Source organism: Delphinapterus leucas, chromosome 18 (assembly GCF_059928025.1).
Source record: "Delphinapterus leucas isolate spDelLeu-1000000601 "Yukka" chromosome 18, BTC_Dleu_Yukka2, whole genome shotgun sequence".
Classification (NCBI taxonomy): Eukaryota; Metazoa; Chordata; class Mammalia; order Artiodactyla; family Monodontidae; genus Delphinapterus; species Delphinapterus leucas.
This window is the reverse complement of record NC_143146.1, coordinates 26,703,186-26,722,728: the sequence shown is the minus strand read 5'-3', so window position 1 is coordinate 26,722,728 and position 19,543 is coordinate 26,703,186. Positions and strand designations below refer to the sequence as shown.

Here is a 19,543-nt window from a genome sequence, read left to right as displayed (position 1 = left end):
CTCTTCCTCCTCTTCACTGAAGACCCCCTTTCCTGTTGAATTTTGTCACCTCTCTGGATTAGCAAAACATTTACAAAACTTGGGGGGAGAGTAAAATTGAAAGAATTTGTTACTCTAACAAGATTTAGGATGTTTGCTTTTTGTCAGGACGTTGGTTTTCACCGGTATGTTCCCATTACTGTTCGGGTGTGCTAGGTGTAAAGAATGGCCTCTGTCCTGAGCAGCAGTCTATTTGAAAAACAAATGGACATATAAATGATTAATGAAAGTGCAGCTGCATATAAAATTAAGTTCTAAATGAACCGTACAGACCATAAATGGTGTAGGAATCTAATTTCATTTTGCTGAACTGGGGGTTGTTTTGATCATTGAAAGGTGATACCATTTGGGGTGAAATTGTGAGAGTGAGCTCTTGTACAGTAACACAATGAAATGTCATGTTTATTATCTTAGAGTCTAAAACACATTAAGTTAGACCTAAAGAAAGTTTAAGGACATTTAAGTATGACAATATCATTGCCTCTTATTGTTAGCCTATTAATTAACACTCTCTAACCACCAAATGTGTCAAGACGGCAAAAATACGAAGAACTGCTCATCTCTTTGAATAAAGCAATCAGAGGAAGGCTTACATTTTTTCAGCTGATCTCTCAATGAGTTTCTCTCTTTATTGTATTTTTGCTATTTTAATTAGGTGATCAGGCCCACCCAGTAGCCTTCTTCATTCCAGGAATCTCCTTTGGCGATTCAGGAGGGAAGTTAAGTAAAAAAGATAGCTGAGCCAGGTCACGTGGGATCATAGTTTTCAGGGTATAGAAAGCAGGTCTTTGGGTTAAAGAGTACGCTGCCCCATCATACTCTTCTACTTGCTAGAGAAACATGCTTTGCACCCCGTGGGAGATACTCACACATAGTAGGTCATGTGTGGTTAACCGGATACTGAGATCGACTGACAATGTTGCACACGGAGTAATTCCTTACTGTTAAACCCTTTGGAATTATTGATATGAATATGACCACAAGAGTCCTATATTGTTTCATTATTTTCTTGTATCTTTCCAGCAACCTAGTGCTCTAGAGGCTAGAGGCCTCTTTCCTTGGCGAGATACATGAGTATGACTGAAGAGTCCCTGCTGGATTCTTAAATCTCTTACTACCAGGAAGGGGACAAACAAAACAAGCTGACAAGACATCCCTTAGCTCACTGATGATTCTGAATAAGAGTTTTAGGAAGGTCCTAGAGACAGATCTCTGTGCCTTGTCCTAGGCTGGGTGAGTAATACGAGGGAGTGTTGGGAAACAGGGTGACCTGTCCTCAGGTGTTCTAGGAATGCGTCCCCGCTCTCCTCGACATCTGTATCTGTGCGCTGTGACTGTGCCTGCGCGAAACCCGTCCAAACAAAAAGACCAATCAAGGACGGTGATGTTTTTTCCCCTGATCCTTTTGCCACCGCCCACTCCGGACAGGCTGACAACCTAGATTGCTCCCTGGGACTTGCCTGACTTTTCCACCTCCACCCACCCAGCTAAACACCGCCCCCACCCCCCGCCAACTCGCGACGCGGATGGGACGGCGGAGGACCCAGCGAGCATGCGCGACCATCCCGAGCATGCTCAGTAGCGCTTACGGTGCCCCGGACCTTCGGCCCAGAGCTCCGGCCGACGCGGAGGTTTCGGCGGCTTCTGCGGCCGTGACGGGAAGTGAGGTGGTCCGGCTGGGCGACCGCGGCGGCAGAAACAGAGGCGGAAGGGTCGCTGCGGCGACGACGTCGTCGACCCGGGTGACCGAGGGGGCTGAGCGCCGAGGGCACTCGCCCGCTCGGAAGCCGGATCCCGAGCCGGGCAGGATGGATCATCACCAGCCGGGGACTGGCCGCTACCAGGTGGTGAGTTTCTGGCCCCAGCCCGGGCCTCCTGCGCCGCCGAGGACCCCGGGATTGGCCCCCGCCGTGGCCCCCAGAGTCCCTTTCCTCGGGTTATTCGCGGAATGGACGTGCTGGCTAATTTATTTTTGGCTCTTCTGGCAGGACCTTGCTTCCTTCACACCTCTCGGATGGAGCCTGCCTGTGGCTCCTTTGAGACCTTTCTTTTCAGACCCCAGTCTCCTTCGAGGTACCCATCCCTCCGGTGTTAGACACCCCTACGCCTCCCTTTAAAACTTGTATCTGTTTTATGTCTCACTTTCTCGATCATTTCGTTATGCCCTGACCCAGACACTTCAGAGATATTCCTGCGGATTGTATACTGGAAATGAGTTCACATACCTGCTGGGAAGGTGTCGCCGTCATAGATGGAGTCGGTGGGGAGGAGGCAGGCGTAAGCCCTACGTAGGGTGGGAAGTGGATTTGGTAAAAAAAAAAAAAATGTGGGCTTAAAAATCGTGCAACTGTAGAGAATAGTCGTGGGGCTGAACTTGTTTCTCAGGTCTAGTTAACCTTGTCATTTTGTCCTTTTCTGTTTTGTTAGAATTAAAAGTGATTGCATTCTGTTTTCTGTCACTTTTTTTTTTGGTAGGAGGGGAAACAGGAAGTTTTACTTAAAAAATGCTAATCTTGTTTGAAATTTTTTCTTTAAATACAAGGTTTTCCAGCTTAACCGTATAAACCTTTGTATGTTGAAATGAGTGAAAAGTGCCCCTCTATGTTTTCCGTGTCAAATTTTCTAATGTTTTTTTTCTCTGATACTAATTCCGGTGGTGTCATTGGAGATTCCTATGTAAACCTTATTTAAAAAATGGACCCAGCAATAGTTGACTGTTTCGTTGCAGCTAGGTAGCATGTTATTCTGTAAACTTTGAGGTGGAAATTTAGTTAAACCTATTTACTGAGGGAGAGAAGAAAAACATTAATATGGAGCACCGACGATGCAATTTAATAGTACTGTTTGTGAAATTTACAAATATAGATATATTAGTGCAGATTTCATGTTTCAGATCTATTTGCACAGGAGGCACTTAGTTGTGAAGTAAAGAATTTCTATTAATAAGTGTATTTTGACATATGCAAAGGCTACTGAAAGATGAAATCCCAATGTATGTAATTTTGCATTTTTTTTTAAGATAAAAGCTCAGGAGGCTTCCACTTCATCTGGTTTACATCCGGTAAAACCTCCAAATGATGTATATTCTGAATTCTGTGAAAATTTATCAGTATTTTTGGAATGGTTTGGAAAATGTTGCCAGTTTGGGAAGGCATTTTTCAGGTTGTTAGTGTATACACATTTTATTTTTTAAGGCATTCCTATTTTTGCAGATGTTAGTAAAAATAAAATGCAATAGGTAAATATTGAATACCTATTGCATTTACCAGTGGGATTTCTTTTCTCTAATCTCTTTTCTTTCCTGTTGATATTTGTTTCCCTTAATGGTGTTAACTGATTCCAATTCTTTCTCTTTGGGGGTTTTGCTTATCAGAATCCACCATGTTCACATATGAAAATCACTGCTCAAAACATTTTTTTTTTTTTTTTTTTTCGGTACGCGGGCCTCTCACTGTTGTGGCCTCTCCTGTTGCGGAGCACAGGCTCCGGACGCGAAGGCTCAGCGGCCCTGGCTCACGGACCCAGCCGCTCTGCGGCATGTGGGATCTTCCCGTACCGGGGCACGAACCCGTGTCCCCTGCATCGGCAGGTGGACTCTCAACCACTGCGCCACCAGGGAAGCCCTCAAAACATTTTTAATTGATGTATTTGTGCCTTAAAGTAATTTATTATAGTGTCACATTTGCTTTCAGTAGTTATGATTATTATTTTGAAGAATTCCTAACACCAAAATGTTGGAAATTGCTGTCAGCTTTAAGATATTTTCTTTTTCTCTACAACTCCTTTCAAAATAAGTGGACAGTATCATTTTTTTTCTTTTTTTAATAAATTTATTTATTTATTTTATTTATTTATTTTTGGCTGCATTAGGTCTTCGTTCCTTCATGCAGGCTTTCCCTAGTTGCGGCGAGCGGGACTGTTTGTTGTGTGCGGACTTCTCATTGCAGTGGCTTCTCTTGTTGCAGAGCCACGGGCTCTAGGTGCGCGGGGTTCAGTAGTTGTGACTCACCGGCTCTAAAGCGCGGGCTCAGTAGCTGTGACGCACGGGCTTAGTTGCTCCGCAGAATGTGGGATCTTCCCGGACCAGGGCTCGAACCTGTGTCCCCGGCATTGGCAGGCGGATTCTTAACCACTGCGCCACCAGGGAAGTCCCGACAGTATCATATTTTATTGCCTTTTTTTTCCCTCCAAACTGGAGATGTGTCCCACAGAGGCTTTGGATGGGTGGAAGCATTCCTTCCGAGCAGAGGGCAAAAATCTGCCCTTCTAAAGATACTTCTTGCTTCAAGTAGGTAGGACATCAATTTGTTTTCCTTGTAATGTGAAGTGTTTGAAAATCTTAGTACAGTTTACATTCAGATTTTGATTCCAATTCCTGTGTAATTACATGGTAATTTCATCTGTCTAGAATAACTCTTAGTTTTGTTGAGAATGGCCTGATTAGTAACTTTACCTAGGTATATGCCCCCCACCCCAAACTACTGGAGATGTGTCCTACATAGACTTTGAATGGGTGGAGGCATTCCTTCAGAGCAGAGGGCAAAGGAAAAAAAAAAAGCATCTGAGTTGGTTTGCAGCAAGCTAGGGACCAATGTACAGCTTACAGCTCTGGCTTGTATAATGAACACAACTGTTGTGTGGCTGACTTTAGCTCAATTTTGTTTTTTTTAAAAAACTCTGGAATGATTAATAACAATGGAGCAATAAACAGGTTCAGTTGTTGAATGTTTAGAGCTGACTAAGTAGGAGACAGGAAAACATGCTTGGTGTTGAAATGGTATACGATATTAATTTTCCACTTATTCATAGAGTTAAATTTTAACTTTCCATATTGGTAAGTTAATGGTGATGCCTAGGACCATCAGAACGACTTACTACCATTAACCAATTCACAAGCTTTATGTGGAAACTACTTTTTCTGTGATCTCTCCTCCATTGTTAAAAGCGTCCAAATTTTGTTAAGTGATAACAATGTACAGAGCTACAAATACAAAAAGCCTTGACTTGTTACCCTTCTAATTTCAGAAAAAGCCAGGTAGTTCCATTGTGTTATGGGAAATTCAATTTTGTCTGGTAGGAAATGGGCAGTGTTGCCAAACTATGAAGTAGGTGACTTGGCTTGGAGCTGTTATGCCACATTCTAACTTTGATGTTCTCCCTTTTAAAGGTTTTGTGTATGTGAACCACCAAGCTGACTACTCAGCTTTCAGAGGTATTCTGTGTATAAGTTAAATTGGCACTGTGGATTGTAGCAGTAGTTTCCCAAACTGTGTCATTCAGAATGATGATAATAGATGGTCTTAAAAGATTTATAATATATATTAGCATATAAAGACATACATTTGCACATTTAAAACCATGAGAGCTTCTGCCGTAAAGACAGTGATTTGGATTTGTTTAACTTAGCTCTTCCTAAACCTTGACCACAGATTTTTAGAGAAAACTTTGATTATATTAACATTTCCAAAATGTTAGTTTTCTATAAAAATAATGAACTATCCATACTGTGATGATATAGATACTTTGCTGTTATATATGAATTAGAGTTGCCCTTGATAAATCAGCTGGGAAGGAGGTTGACTATTAATAGTTAACAAAAACCCTCACATCTTTTAAAGTTATCTGGGCTTATATTTAGGTTGTGCTGATTACAATTTGTGAGCCCTTGGCTTAGTTACATAGCATTTTGAAGCCTCAGTTTCCTCATATTAGTACCTACCTCATTAGGATTATTATGAGAATTATATAATGTAGTGCAAGTAAAAAATATAGTGTAGAGACTGGTACATGATAAATATTATGAATAATGTAAGGTAAATAAACTATAAAATATTGTATATATTTCAGTTTTTGCTAGTGACTATGTTTTTGTCTCGTTTTATTTAGCAACATGAATATCAACTAGTTCTTTGTTGTCCATGTCAAGAGCAGTGAAAAGTCTTAAGATCTGATTTTACCATGTTTACAAGCTGATATTCTGTTAATTTTTCATGGTTGCTGGCAGAAAAACAGGAGACTCCCAGGTCAGAAACAAATGACATTATGACTCACAGCCCTTCAGACTCACGAACATCAGCATATTTGTGCTGGTTTTCCTTGTAACCATGTCCCATGAGGGTGATGGGTCTAATGGAAGAACAGAGTGGATCACAGCTAAGGAACTCAGGACCAAGGGTCTAGCACTTTTTTTTTTTTTTTTTTTTTTAGCAAGCTGCAAACATTGTAGCAAATAATAAACAAGCTAGTTCACCTCTCTCTGAGAGGCAGTTAAATGCTGTGGTAACCTTGACCTTCTTTCACACTCAGCAAGAATGTGCAGGGACACTCAGGCCCATAGCAGTCTGCCTTACCCAAGAGTACATTTTATGGATGAGATAATATATGGTGATTTTTAGGTGCAGTTGTTTACTTTTGTTTTCCATTTTAAAGAAGTATTTCAGTCTTTTACTTTACAATGCTCCCTAGTTTTGCCTTCCTCTCTTGGCCCAGCTAGATTCCTTTGATCATCACTTGTTTGTTTCCTTTGAACTTATCAATATCCTTTATCTGGCTTACATTCTTACCACACCTCTTTTACATCATCAAGTTCCATTGCTTAATCTAATAGGTACTTTTCAGTTCTCTTCTTGCTTAAGTTCTTTTACGTTGACATTGTGAACGTTCTCCTTGAAACTCCTTCCTCATTCCTGAAATAAAGGAGCTTTCTACTCTTTACTCCCCTGACTTTCCTTCTCTGCATGAACTCACTTTGTACTTACTCCTCAAATGTTGATACTTTCTATGGCATGGACTATTGTAATAGCTTGCTTAGTGCTTTCTTCCTTCATCTGACCATCCTTCTGTGTATTGTTTGCGCTGCATAAATTGTATTTGTAGAATATAAATTTGATTTTCATTTCTTTGCTTAAATATCTTCAGTGGCCTCTTACTGAATATCCTCCCCCGCCACTTTAACATTAAAACTTTCAGGGAATTCACTTGTGGTCCAGTGGTTAGGACTCTGCACTTCCACCGCAGGGGGCACGGGTTCGATCCCTGGTCTGGGAACTAAGATCCCACAAGCCGCACAACGCAGCCAAAAACAAAACAAAACAAAAAACTTTCAAATATATACAGAAGTTGAAAGAATTGCACGGTTAACTTCCATATACCATATACCAGTTGTAGGGTCTACAATTCCCAACATTTTGTTGCATCTGTGTTATCGTATATCTGTCAATCCTTCTTCTTCTTATTATTTTTTGAGTTTTATTTATTTATTTATTTATTTATTTTTGGCTGTGTTGGGTCTTTGTTTCTATGCGAGGGCTTTCTCCAGTTGCAGCGAGCGGGGGCCACTCTTCATCGTGGTGCGCGGGCCTCTCACTGTTGTGGCCTCTCTTGTTGCGGAGCACAGGCTCCAGACGTGCAGGCTCAGTAGTTGTGGCTCACGGGCCCAGTTGATCTGCGGCATGTGGGATCCTCCCAGACCAGGGCTCGAACCCGTGTCCTCTGCATTGGCAGGCGGACTCTCAACCACTGCGCCACCAGGGAAGCCCCTCCATCTTATTTTTTGAGCTTTCAAAGTAAGTTGCAGATATCAGTGTACCTCACTGCCAACCACATGCTTATCATCAGCCTAGAGTTCAATATTTCTTTATGGTTTTTTTCCTTTAGGATAAAATTGACATATAGTGAAATGCACAAATCTTCCATGGCCAATAAGATGAGTTTTGACAAGCACATACATCTGTGTAACCCAAACCACTTTTGAAATATAGAGCAGGGATCAACAAACTACATTCTAACTCTTGTTTTGTAAATAAAGTCTTGTGTTAGCACAGCCATGCCATTCATTTACAGTGGCAGAATTGGGTATTTGAGGCAGAGCCCAGAAAGCCTGAAATATTTGCTATTCTGCCCTTTACAGAGAAAGTTTCCTGACTACTGGGAAAGAACATTACTGTCACCCTAGAAAGTTCACTCATGACCCTTCCCTGTTAATTCCTACCCACCAGGTGATGACTATACTGTTTCGTTTTTCACTTCGAATGAGCTTTGCCTATTCTAGAATCATACAGCATATAGTCTACAAAGCTTCTTTCACTCTGCAAGAAGTTTAGGAGATTGATCCTGTTATTGTGTGTATCAGTAGTGCATCCCTTTTTATTGTTGAATAGTATTTCATTGTATAACTTGTACGAATATAGGTCAGTTTGTTTATCCATTGCTCTGTTGATAGACATTTGGGTTGTTTCCGGTTTTTGGCTCTTACGGACAAAGTGGTTAGGAATATTCCTGTGCAAATCATTTTGTGGGCGTACGTTTTCATTTCTCTTTGGTGGAATTACTGGGTAATAGGGTAGGCGTATGCTTAATTTTATGAGAAACCATCAGACTTTTTTCCAAGTCTGTGTACCATTTCCAAGTGTACCATTTTACACTTAGACCAACAATGTATGGAAGCTTTGCCTGCTTCACCACCTTGCCAAAAGTTTGGTGTTTCAGACTTTTTAATTTTAGCCATTCTGGTGGGCTTATTGGATTTTTTTTAATATACATTTATTTATTTTTGGCTGTGTTGTCTTTGTTGCTGCGCGTGGGCTTTCTCTAGTTGCAGCGAGCGCGGGCTACTCTTCGTTGCTGTGTGCGGGCCTCTCATTGCAGTGGCTTCTTTTGTTGCAGAGCACAGGCTCTAGGTGCACGGGCTTCAGTAGTTGTGGCACATGGGCTCAGTAGTTGTGGCTCACGGGCTTAGTTGCTCCGTGGCATGTGGGATCTTCCCGTAGCAGGGCTCAAACCCGTGTCCCCTGCATTGGCAGGCGGATTCTTAACCACTGCGCCACCAGGGAAGCCCAGGCTTATTGGATTTTGAAGTATAAATTTCTGTTCTTAACTTACAAGTTCCTTCAATGGATCTTTCCATACCTGTACAATGCCACATCTTAGCAATCCCGCCCCCCTCCTCCCTGCCCCCCTGCCTGCCTTAATTTTATGCACTAACTGCTGGAGTTCAGCAGGGTATACTTATTATTAGCTTCAACCATAATGTCTTCTCTCTTACTTACTTCCCTGACTTTACATGTGTTTATTTCTCACCTAACGTTCTGTACCACACCCCTGTGGTTTGTTTGCCTTATAAAATCCTGTACCTAGATATAAAAACTCCTACGAAATTATAATTGGAAGAGGGAGGCAGGGTGAGTTTCTTGCATCTGTCATCTCTACATCACGGTAGAGGAAAAGTTGAGAATCACAGTATTAGAGAACTTGTTACACTGAATTGTGTTTTTGTGTATCTTTGTGTACCTTCTAGACTTCTGCTTTTCCTCAGAGGTGCTTCAGGGCTCTGTGAATGTCTGATTTTTATTTCATCTTTAATATAGATTTTAAACTTTTAAAATACTGTAACTGAGGAAATTCACTCTCAGATGTGTTTAAAACCAAGTTTCCATAGCTTGAAGATTAATATTATGTTAATTTGTGTTGCCAGGGTAATTTGGTTTTGAATGGACCCCCCATGGAAGTTTCTCTGGCTGTTTCTGTGCATGTAGCAATAGTAACTGAGAGTGTGTCATTAGTTTGATTGAGTACAGTTCATTTTTAAAAAATTATACAAACGAGTAAGCTACTTTAGAACACCTGAACGGTGCTGAGTCAGATGCTAGCCATCACTTAGGCATATTTGAACAGTACATGATCCAGTAATGTTGTAGTATTTGTGCAGTAACAAGTAAATGCATTGGAATTATATCCTGAAAATAACATATTATAGATAGTTTATGTGTGTATCTTGTGTTTTGAGTGCCTCTTGTCAGATTTATACTTAAGATAAGGTATGGGAGCAGTTTTTAGATATCATTATTGATTAACTGTGAAACTGAGGTCCTATAACTCATTTATTCAATATTAATTTATAAAGTATCTCTGTCAGTCAAATTCTGTTTTAGGTGCTGGTGAACAAGACAGTTAAGTTCATGTCTCATGGCTCATACTTTGGTGGAGGGGAGGCAGATAAATAAGTGAGCATAATTTCAGATAGTAATAGATGGTTTAAAGAAGGTAAAGCAGGATGATGGTATAAATAATACATTTTATCAATAATAAAATAGCAATAATAGAATAATAATATCTTTTTGCATTATGTCAGGAATATGCTGAGAACTCTGCTATGTGCTTTACACACATGAGCACATTTATTCCATAGAATAATTCTGTGAAATAGATAATGTTATGATCTTCATTTTGCAGATGAAAAAAATGAGACATAAAGAGGTTACATATATACAGGATCTAGTGTGTGGATCTAGGTGTGATGGATCTGGTATTCAAATCTTGGTGTTTTAGTTTTATATTGCTTTGTAACAAACTACTCAAAACACAAGCATTTTATTATGTTTCAAGATCCCTTGGTTTGGCTCTAATCAGCAAAGCGGTTCTTCTGTTCCATGTGATGTTAGCTGGGGCTCCAACCATTTGGGGGCTTGATTGGGTTGGAACCTCCAAGATGACTCATTCCCTTTGCTAGCAGTTGTTGATGACTGTTGACTGGAAGCTCAGCTGGCACTGTTGAATGTTGATCATTTCAGTTCTCCTCTGTGTGTCCTCTTCATGTGCCCTGTCAGTGTGACCTTGGCCTTTCACATCACAGAGGGAAGAGGAGGCTGTCATTCCTCTTAAGGCTTCAGCTTAGAGCTCCAGAATGTCATTTCTGCTGCATTCTGTTGGTTAAAGCAGCCATAAATCCAGCCCAGGTTCATAAGGAGGGGAAATAAACTCCATTTCCCAATGAGGGAGAGGCAGTGCACATACATGGAGGCAAAAAATTGATGGTGGCATCTTTGGAGATGGTGTGCCTCACCAGTGGGTTTGACTCCTCAGTGGCTTGGAATCAGGATTATTAGGAAACTCTGTCCACTCTGCAGGTGTGACACTCAGGCCAAGACTTGATTGAAATGTTCTAGCTGATGAGTATTTCAGGTGTGATAAGGGCCTGTGGTGCAAATGAGCTTGTTGGTTTAAGAAATAAGAAGAGAGCTGTGTGCCTAGAGCAAGGTGAAGGGGGATGGCTCAGTGGAATGGGACAAAACAAAGAAATCAATTTTATGATAGATTTGATAGAAGAATGGAACTCTCATTTGTAATTTTTGTTTCGTGAAAGCAGTCAAGTCCGGTTACATACCTTGCAAGGTGCATTGCCAGATGAAAACGTGGGGTCCCGGCCTTGGGTAGGAAAGCCAGTCTCCACTTCCGAGAGGCCTGCTGTCTTAGCGCACAGCACCCCCAAGGGATTGCAGCCTCCATGCCAGGACTTGCTAGATACTGCTTTGCTTGGGGATGTATCATGGTGACGTCAGCCTGGGATGGGCGTAGCTACCACCTTGCCGTACTCCTAGTCATGAGGTGGTGAGTTGAGCTGAGCCAGGGCGTTCAGCTGCCTGAGAATCTTTCCTGGGGAGGCAGACTGCCTGTGAGCCGAGGCACCAGGTCCCTGGCACATGCTTTTTTGTCCCATTGGAGTTCACTTATAAAACTTGGATTCAAAGATAAAATTAAGAATTCAAAGGTGACCATAGAGTATTAAACCCCAAGCATGAGGCCCTCCTGAAGCAAGGTTCCACGTGACTGCACTGGCCATGTGTTCGTGAAGAGGGCCCTGAAAGGAATCTCACTATGACGGTGGTAGTGGTGGTGGTGATGATCTAGAACCAGGGGTCAGCAAACTTTCCGGTAAAGGACCAGATAGTAAATATTTTAGGCTTTCCAGGTCATGTGGTCTGTGTCACAGCTGTGTGCCAGATCTGCTGCTTTAGTGCAAAAGTATCCATACTTAATATGTAAACAAGTTAACATGGCTGTGTTCTAATAAAACTTCATTTACAGAAACAGATGGTGGGCTGGATTTGGCCTGCTAGGTGTAATTTGCCCACCCCTGGTGTAGATGAAAGAGGAATGCACCTCATAAAGGCCTTAAGTTTGGGCCTGTTGCAGGATGCTTCTGACAAATTTTTATTTCACTGAGTCTTGAAATAAACCCTTAGGAACGTGGTAAAGGTTGTTTTGCATCACTTACTTTTTGTACCTGGTAATCAGGCAGGCACTTGGTCTATCACTAGAATTGGTGTGGAGACCCCAGTTAGAGTATAAAATTTCCTATGAGAACAGCAAAGACAAGTTTCTCATGTCTGATGGAATCTTCATTCTGTTGGAGTGGTCACCTCATTGAGGCCATTTAAAATCACAATACCCCCTTCACGGTACTCCCTAGCCCCATTACCTGCTTCATTTTTCCCATAGTAGTTATCACGACCTGATAATTTCAAATCTTTTACATGTTTAATTCCTACCTCCTTCTTTCCCCTGAGTGTAAGCTTCATGAGGACAGGTACGTTTTGTTCACTGCTGTATGTTCCCAGTATCTTGCATATGGTAGGCACTTAGGAAGTAATTGATAAGAATGACTGAATGAGTGGTGCTAGCTCAAGAGCAATTCCATAGACTCAAAACCTTGCTTATGTTATTTTATTCTCTTATTTTTATAAGAATTCTTTTTTTTTTTTTTTTTTTTGCTACTGAGACTTGGGCTCTCTCAGATTGTGTGTGTGTGTGTGTGTGTGCATGTTTTGCATTACCTTACAGCTTAACAGTATGTTGCTTAGTGTCTGTGTCTCTCTCCTCCTTCCTTCTCCCCTTCTCCCTCTCCCTCTCTCTCTCTCTCTCTCTCTACACACACACACACACACACACACACACACACTTATTTTTATAAGAATTCTTTTTTTTTTGCTACTGAGACTTGGGCTGTCTCAGGTTGTTTGTGATATATGATTGGCCCCATAGGGTTGTTCAGTAAGGAACCCATGAAGCCATGTGCAGTGGTCCTGCTTAGTACCTTCATTGACTGTGGAGTTGTGGGTACTGCTTTGATTTTTCTCATCTGCTTTATATTGACTACTTAGAGACTATTTCCTTTTTATTCTTTCCTTAATGTCACACCTACATGCTAAAACACTGTCCGATTATATGTGTATTAATAATATATTATTTTAGAATTTTATACATATTCTACATGTGTAGGCCTGACTTAAATTTAAATAACTATGGAATACATTCTGCTGACTTTATTAAATGTAAATTTACTCAAAAAATCCTTGTGATTAAGGCTAGCCTATCTACCATTTGGTTATATAAATCATCCTCTATGTCTTCATGCCATGTTGTTGTTATGGTTTCTTCCAAAAGTTTGATCACTTAGCTGGAATTAAGGTGTAGGTAAAATTCTTGTTTAAGACATGCCAAGTGCAAGTTGGGAAATACTGCAAGTAGTCTAAGATTTACTATCAGATTATTTCAAGGTTTTGACTTTTAAGATTTGAATATCAGCGATTTAGTATTTTAAAAGTTTAGAAATGTGCTGTGGTTTAGTTTGTCTATGATGTTTCTCCAGACTTACCCATTACATTATGTAAAGAAATTGTGCTATTTGGCAGAGGCTTTGAGAATAAGGAAATAAACTGGATAGTTTTACTTCTTTACTAATTTTGAGGCTCGTAGGACTTGTAGCCTCTTGGATGTTAGACTGAAGAAATCCAGTAGTTTTTAGAGAACATTCGTTCTCGTTTGGGTAGAGCATTCATTTATATCAGCATGACTTTTTGTGTGATTTCCCCACAAGGGGAAGGATTAACACTGGAAATAACACTTGAGACCCTTTTAAGTTTTTGTTTGTAACCTTAGAGAACAACATGAACCTCCGCTAACCTCACCTTGCTTACTTTGTTACTGCCCTGCACGCGTGCCGTGTCTTGAACTGTAAACTGTAATACTTTTGTTCTCTTGCCCTGCTCCTCTCCAGGCACCACTCCCGACCATGATCTCCCCTGCCTTCGGACTCTTCTGCCTTTTGAACATGTGATTACCCTTTTTTCTTTTCGTTCTGCTTCCTCCAGGATGAATTTCTATTCTTTATTCAAACCTGTTCAGATGTTCTTTTCACCAGAAAACCTTCCCTCACCGTCTCCATTTCCTCCCTTTTTTTTACCAAGTTCAGTGTATTCTTTTAACACTGTGCACTTATCCCTATCATAGTCCTTATTCCATGGTATGTATTTTGTAGGCTCAGTGGGAAGTAGGGCTTAGGTCTGTCTTGTTTATAATAGTATACAGTGTAGTTCTGGGCCCATTATATAGTGCCTTGTAAATACTTACTGAAGAAATAAATGAATGCCGTTTCTGAATGATTTCAAGTGTATCCATGAGGTTACTGATATATTTATAAAGTGAACAGTTTTCCAGAGTTCTCTTATGTAAAAGTAACAGTATGTTGCCCAGCCCATACAGTGTTGATATTCTGAATATCCATAATTAGGGTATGTACTTTGCTTTTAGAATAGTACCGAGAAACCTGTTTAGATGAATTCTGGTAGTTTTACATAATTCCTCATCTGACTGGTGACTTGCATTTGCCAGATAATTAACCATGGGTAGGTTATTTGGTTTACTTATGGAAAAAGGAAAATAAATTGTTTCCAGATATTGTGGAAGTGGTTAGTGATCATTTTCTTCAGCCGTCTCATTTTACAGAAGACTGCCTGAGGGAGGTTCTGCTTAAGGTTATGCAGCAAAGCTTGGAGGACAAATTTTATTCTATTACTTGTAAACATGTCAGCTGAGTTAAAAGATCCTGGGAAACAGAACTTTCATTATAGTTAACTTTCTTTAATTGACGGCGATGCCAGACATGAGGAGCACGGATGGTATAGGATGAGCCTGGTAGTTTCCAATCTTGGCTTCTCACTTACAAGCACTTGTAACCTTGGGCTGATTACTTAACCTCTCTCTGCCATAGCTTCCTCATCCATAAAGTAAGAATAGTATAAGTACTTCATTCATAGAATTATTGTGAGGATTAAGTGTATGAAAAGCTCCTAATATTTGGTTAAATCATTAATTAGTGTTCACATTTTATGACTTTTATTTCTTTATTGATTTTAAATTTTTAAATTTTTATTGAGGCATAGTTAATTTACCATGTTGTGTTAGTTTCAAGTGTATAGCAAATATATATTGATATATATATCAGGATTTTGAGTATAGTTCCGTGTGCTGTACAGTAGGTCCTTGTTGTTTACCTATTTTACATATAGTAGTGTGTGTAAATCCCAAACTCCTAATTTATCCCTCCCCCACCCCCCTTGTGTATCTGTTGTTAATTCTTTGCAGATCCTCTGGTCATTTTTCAGAATTTGCTTTCCAGCTACATTTTTTTTTTGCATGGTCACATGCACTGGATAAGTATTAGTTCCTTTATTTTGTTCTTTGAAGACATTCTTCCTAGAGCCCTCCATCCTCCTGTTTCTATCTGTAGTATTTGTTCTCTAGGCCTAGTACCCAGCTGTCATACTGAGACTTCCCTTCATCACTTTACTATGTTGGATCGGCTATTTCTTGAATTCCATTTGATTTCCATTTATTTGGGATTTTCTTGTATATCTTTTAAAAAATTTCTAATTTAATTTTTTTAGTGGTAAGAGACCGCACTCAGTATGGTCTCATTCCTTTTAAATTTATTGAGACTTGTTTTACGGACCAGTATATTATCTTGGTGATGTATTATGTGTACTTGAAAAGAATGTATATTCTTGAGTTGTTGGATATAGTGTTATATAAATGTCAGATCAGGTTGGTTCATAGTATTGTTCTGATCTTCTGTGTCTTTACTGATTTTTGTTTTTGTTTCTGTTTGTTTGTTTTTGTTGTTGTTTTTGGCCACATCACACGGCTTGCAGGATCTTAGTTCCCTGATCAGGGATTGAACCCAGGGCCCGCCAGTGACAGTGCTGAGTCCTAACCACTGGACTGCCAGGGAATTCCTTGCTGATTTTTGTTTTTGTGTTATTCTACTAGTTGCTAAGCAAGGGGGTGTTAAAATCTGCTGTGGTTATGGAGTTGTCTATCTCCATTTAATTATCTCAATTTCTTGCTTCCTGTGTTCTGAGATTGTTGTGAAATGCCCCTCTTTATCTCTGGCAGTGCTCTTTGTCTTCAAGTTTGTTTTATTTGATATTAATATAGCCATTCCTGTCTTATTTTTTTTTATTTCCCTTATTATGTTTTGCATGGCATATCTTTTTCTGTTTACTTTCAACCTGAGTTCTTAATGTGTGCCTTTTGTTGGTGGCATATAGTTGGATTTTGCTTTTTTATTCACTCTGACAGCTTCTGCCTTTTAACTGGAGTGTTTGTATTTAATGTAATTATTGGTATGGTTGGTTTACTTCTACTGTTGTATTATTTGCCTTCTGTTTATCCTTTTTTTTTTCCTCTTTTCATCCTTTTCTGCTGCCTTTTGGATCATTTGATCAAAATAATTGTTTTAGTTTCCTTTTCAAAATTTCTATTGCTTTTTTAAGCTATTCCTCTTTATATTATTATTATTAATTAATATTAATAATATTATTTATCAATTATTAATGTTAATTTTACTATTTTTATTATTTTTGTGCTTGCTCTAAGATTATAATAATCAGTGAAAAGTTAGGTGTGTATATATATATATGTTTAACATTAATGTCATATGACTTCATGTAAAAAGTAGAACTTTGTGACTGTATACTGTGTACTCCCTTCCCCTTGCCAAACTTGATGCTATAGTTGTCATATGTATTACCTGTACATTCACTGACATCCCCAACAAGCATTATCATTTTTGTTTTAAATAATAACACATTTTTTTTTAAATGTTGAGCCTTCTTTTAATTTATTTATTTTTATTTTTGGCTGTGTTGGGTCTTCGTTTCTGTGCGAGGGCTTTCTCTAGTTGTGGCAAGCAGGGGCCACTCTTCATCGTGGTGCGTGGGCCTCTCACTGTCGTGGCCTCTCTTGTTGCGGAGCACAGGCTCCAGTAGTTGTGGCTCACGGGCCTAGTTGCTCCGCGGCATGTGGGATCTTCCCAGACCATGACTCGAACCCGTGTCCCCTGCATTAGCAGGCAGATTCTCAACCACTGCGCCACCAGGGAAGCCTGTAACACATATTTTATAAAACTTATGAGGAAAAAAGAATCTTTTATATGTACTTAGACTTTTACCATTCCCTATGCTCTCTCTTCATTCCTGAAGAAACAAGTTTTTCTTTACTATCAATTTTTTTTCAGTCTAAAGAACTTCCTTTATAATTCCTTAAAGTGCAGATCAACTCTAATCAATTTTCTTTCTTTTATTCGAAATGTCTATTTTACCTTCATTCCTGAAGTATTAGATTTTTTGTTTTGTGGGGCAGTACTGTGCTCCGTAGCTTTGGGATCTCAGTTCCCCTACCAGGGATTGAACCCAGGCCGTGGCAGTGAAAGCGTGGAATCCTAACCATTAGGCCACCAGGGATCTCCCCTATAGATACATATTTTGGGTGTAGAATTCTTGGCCGAGTTTTTTTTTCTTTCAGCCCTCTAAGGTTTTGTTCCATTTTCTTATGATGACCATGATTTCTGATGAGGAATCTGTAGTTATTTGAATCATTGTTTCTCTGTATGTAGTATATTGTTTTCTCAGGCTGCTCCAATAACTTTTCTTTATCTTGATTTTTACAAGTTCTATTATTATGATGTGTCTAGGAGTAGTTTTCTTGGAATTTGTTCTGTTTTAGCCCAACTGAGGTTGAATTTGTAAATTTACTCCTTTCACTACTTTGAAGAGTTATGGACATTATTTCTTCAGTTTTTTTTTTTTTTTTTCCTGCTGCAGTCTGTTATTTCCTTTGAGTCTCAAATGACATGTTTTCTAGACCTTTTAAAGGTTTAGAGTCCCTGTGGCTCTATTTGTTAGCTTATTTATTTTTTCAATACTTTTTCTTTTCTCTTCTTTAGAATGGATAAATTCTGTTAATTTAAATTCACTATCTCTTTCCTCTATCTTCATTGTGCTGTGGATCCCACCCAGTGAATTTTTTATTTCATGTATTTTATTTTTCCAGTCTAAAGTTTTTATTTGGTTCAATTTTTTGTTTTCTATTTACCTGCTGAGATTCCCTGCCATTTCATTGATTTCAAGGTAATATTGCTTTACTTCCCAGAACATAGTTGTAATAGCAGCTTTAAAATCTTTGTATGGTAACAGTAATCTGAATCATCCTAGAATTGGCATCTCTTGATTGCCTTTTCCCTGTGGAGTGATTTATATTTCCTAGTATTTTGTATTTCTGGTAATTTTGGATTTATACTGGATCTTCTGAGTGTTTTGCTATGGTACTCTGGAAAATGTAAATACTGTCTCCCATTCTGTTTGCAGTGGTTCAGATCTAAGCTTAATTCCTTAGGCCTTTACTCATCTGTTTTAGTTCAGTCCTACACATGCATGGTTCAAGGGGTAGTGATTTCCCCTCACTTTCTGGCCTGCCTGGGCTCCATTTGTTGCATGCTTCCTCTGGCTAGAAATAGCAAGGGTTCTACTGAGGTTTTAGTAGCCCAAGACAAGGTGCCTCTCCACAACTATGGTTCTGCCTTGCAGCAAAGCTGCAAAAAGAACAAAAAGGGGAAACTCTTTGTGCAGGTTGCTTCTCCAAGGTTTAATTTCCCTCCAAATCCCTATTTTCCTTAATGTTCAGAATGCTCAGATAGTTGTTTTTCATATTTTGTTCAAGTTTATAGTGGCTGTCAGTGGGAGGGTTGGACTGTTGGGGGCTTATACTGCCATGCTGGAACTTGAGCCAACTAAAGATTTTTGAGGTTTTTGTTTTTCTACTCCCTGTATTAACTTTCCTTCTAATATTTTTGTTTTGTTTTTCTTTCATGTTGGAGGTTTTCTTTAAATTTGGGTGTTCTTTCTTTGCTTATTTATATTCTATAAGCTGTGTTTGTGTGTTTTTGACTTGTTAATCAAGGCTTGTGTCATTTCTTGGTGAGCCAGCCTTTTCATTGGGGACCTCCCAAATGTCAGGGTCTGCCATTTAGTTAGGAAGCTATGGCAATAGTTCGGTAAGCAATAATGGTGGCTTGGATTAGATAATTAGATAATTAGTGGCATTAAAGAGAAGTAGATGGGTGAATTCAAAGGTGTGTGTAGTGTATGTGTGTGTGTGTACTTGAATCAGCATCAGAAATACTCGTAAGGGTCATCCTGTGGAAGGGTAGATTACTACCTGTGAATTTTTTTTGGAGGCATCTTGACATAGAAAGAGTCTGAATTTAGAGACAGTAAAATCTGAAATTGAATCCTGTCTTTGCCCCTAACTAGGTGTGTCAGTTCAGTTATTTAAAGTTTGTTCCACCATACTCACCTCAGAGGATTGTTGTAGGAACTAGAGTAGATGCTATACATAAAGTGTCTTTGTTTAGTTTTTTTTAAGTAACATTTATTGGGCCTTTACTATGTCAGACATTATTCTAAGTACTTACAGGTGTTATTTTCTGTAATCCTTGTGAAAGCCCTGTAAGAAAATAGACTCCATTTTGTAGATGATAAAAATGAGGTCCAAGCAGGTCACAGAGTTGGTAAGTGCTGGAGTCTAGATTTGAGTCTTAAAAAGTTGA

The 19,543-nt window shown here is 39.5% G+C and overlaps 1 protein-coding gene across 7 annotated transcripts in view; it reads left to right on the top strand.

Annotated features, from left to right (window-relative positions):
- Positions 1 to 1,346: 1,346 nt before the first annotated feature.
- NDFIP2 (Nedd4 family interacting protein 2) overlaps positions 1,347 to 19,543 on the top strand; it is a 102,214-nt gene continuing 84,017 nt past the window's right edge. For 5 of the 7 annotated variants that reach the window (XR_016388658.1, XR_016388657.1, XR_016388656.1 and 2 more), the window contains exon 1: positions 1,347 to 1,886. Coding sequence is in view for 3 of the 7 variants with exons in the window: in XM_022576957.3 (XP_022432665.1) it covers positions 1,566 to 1,886 (321 nt within the window). In the remaining 4 variants the exon portion in view is untranslated. The remainder of the gene's footprint in view (positions 1,887 to 19,543) is intronic. The other 2 variants (XM_022576956.2, XM_022576955.2) reach the window with 2 other exon arrangements.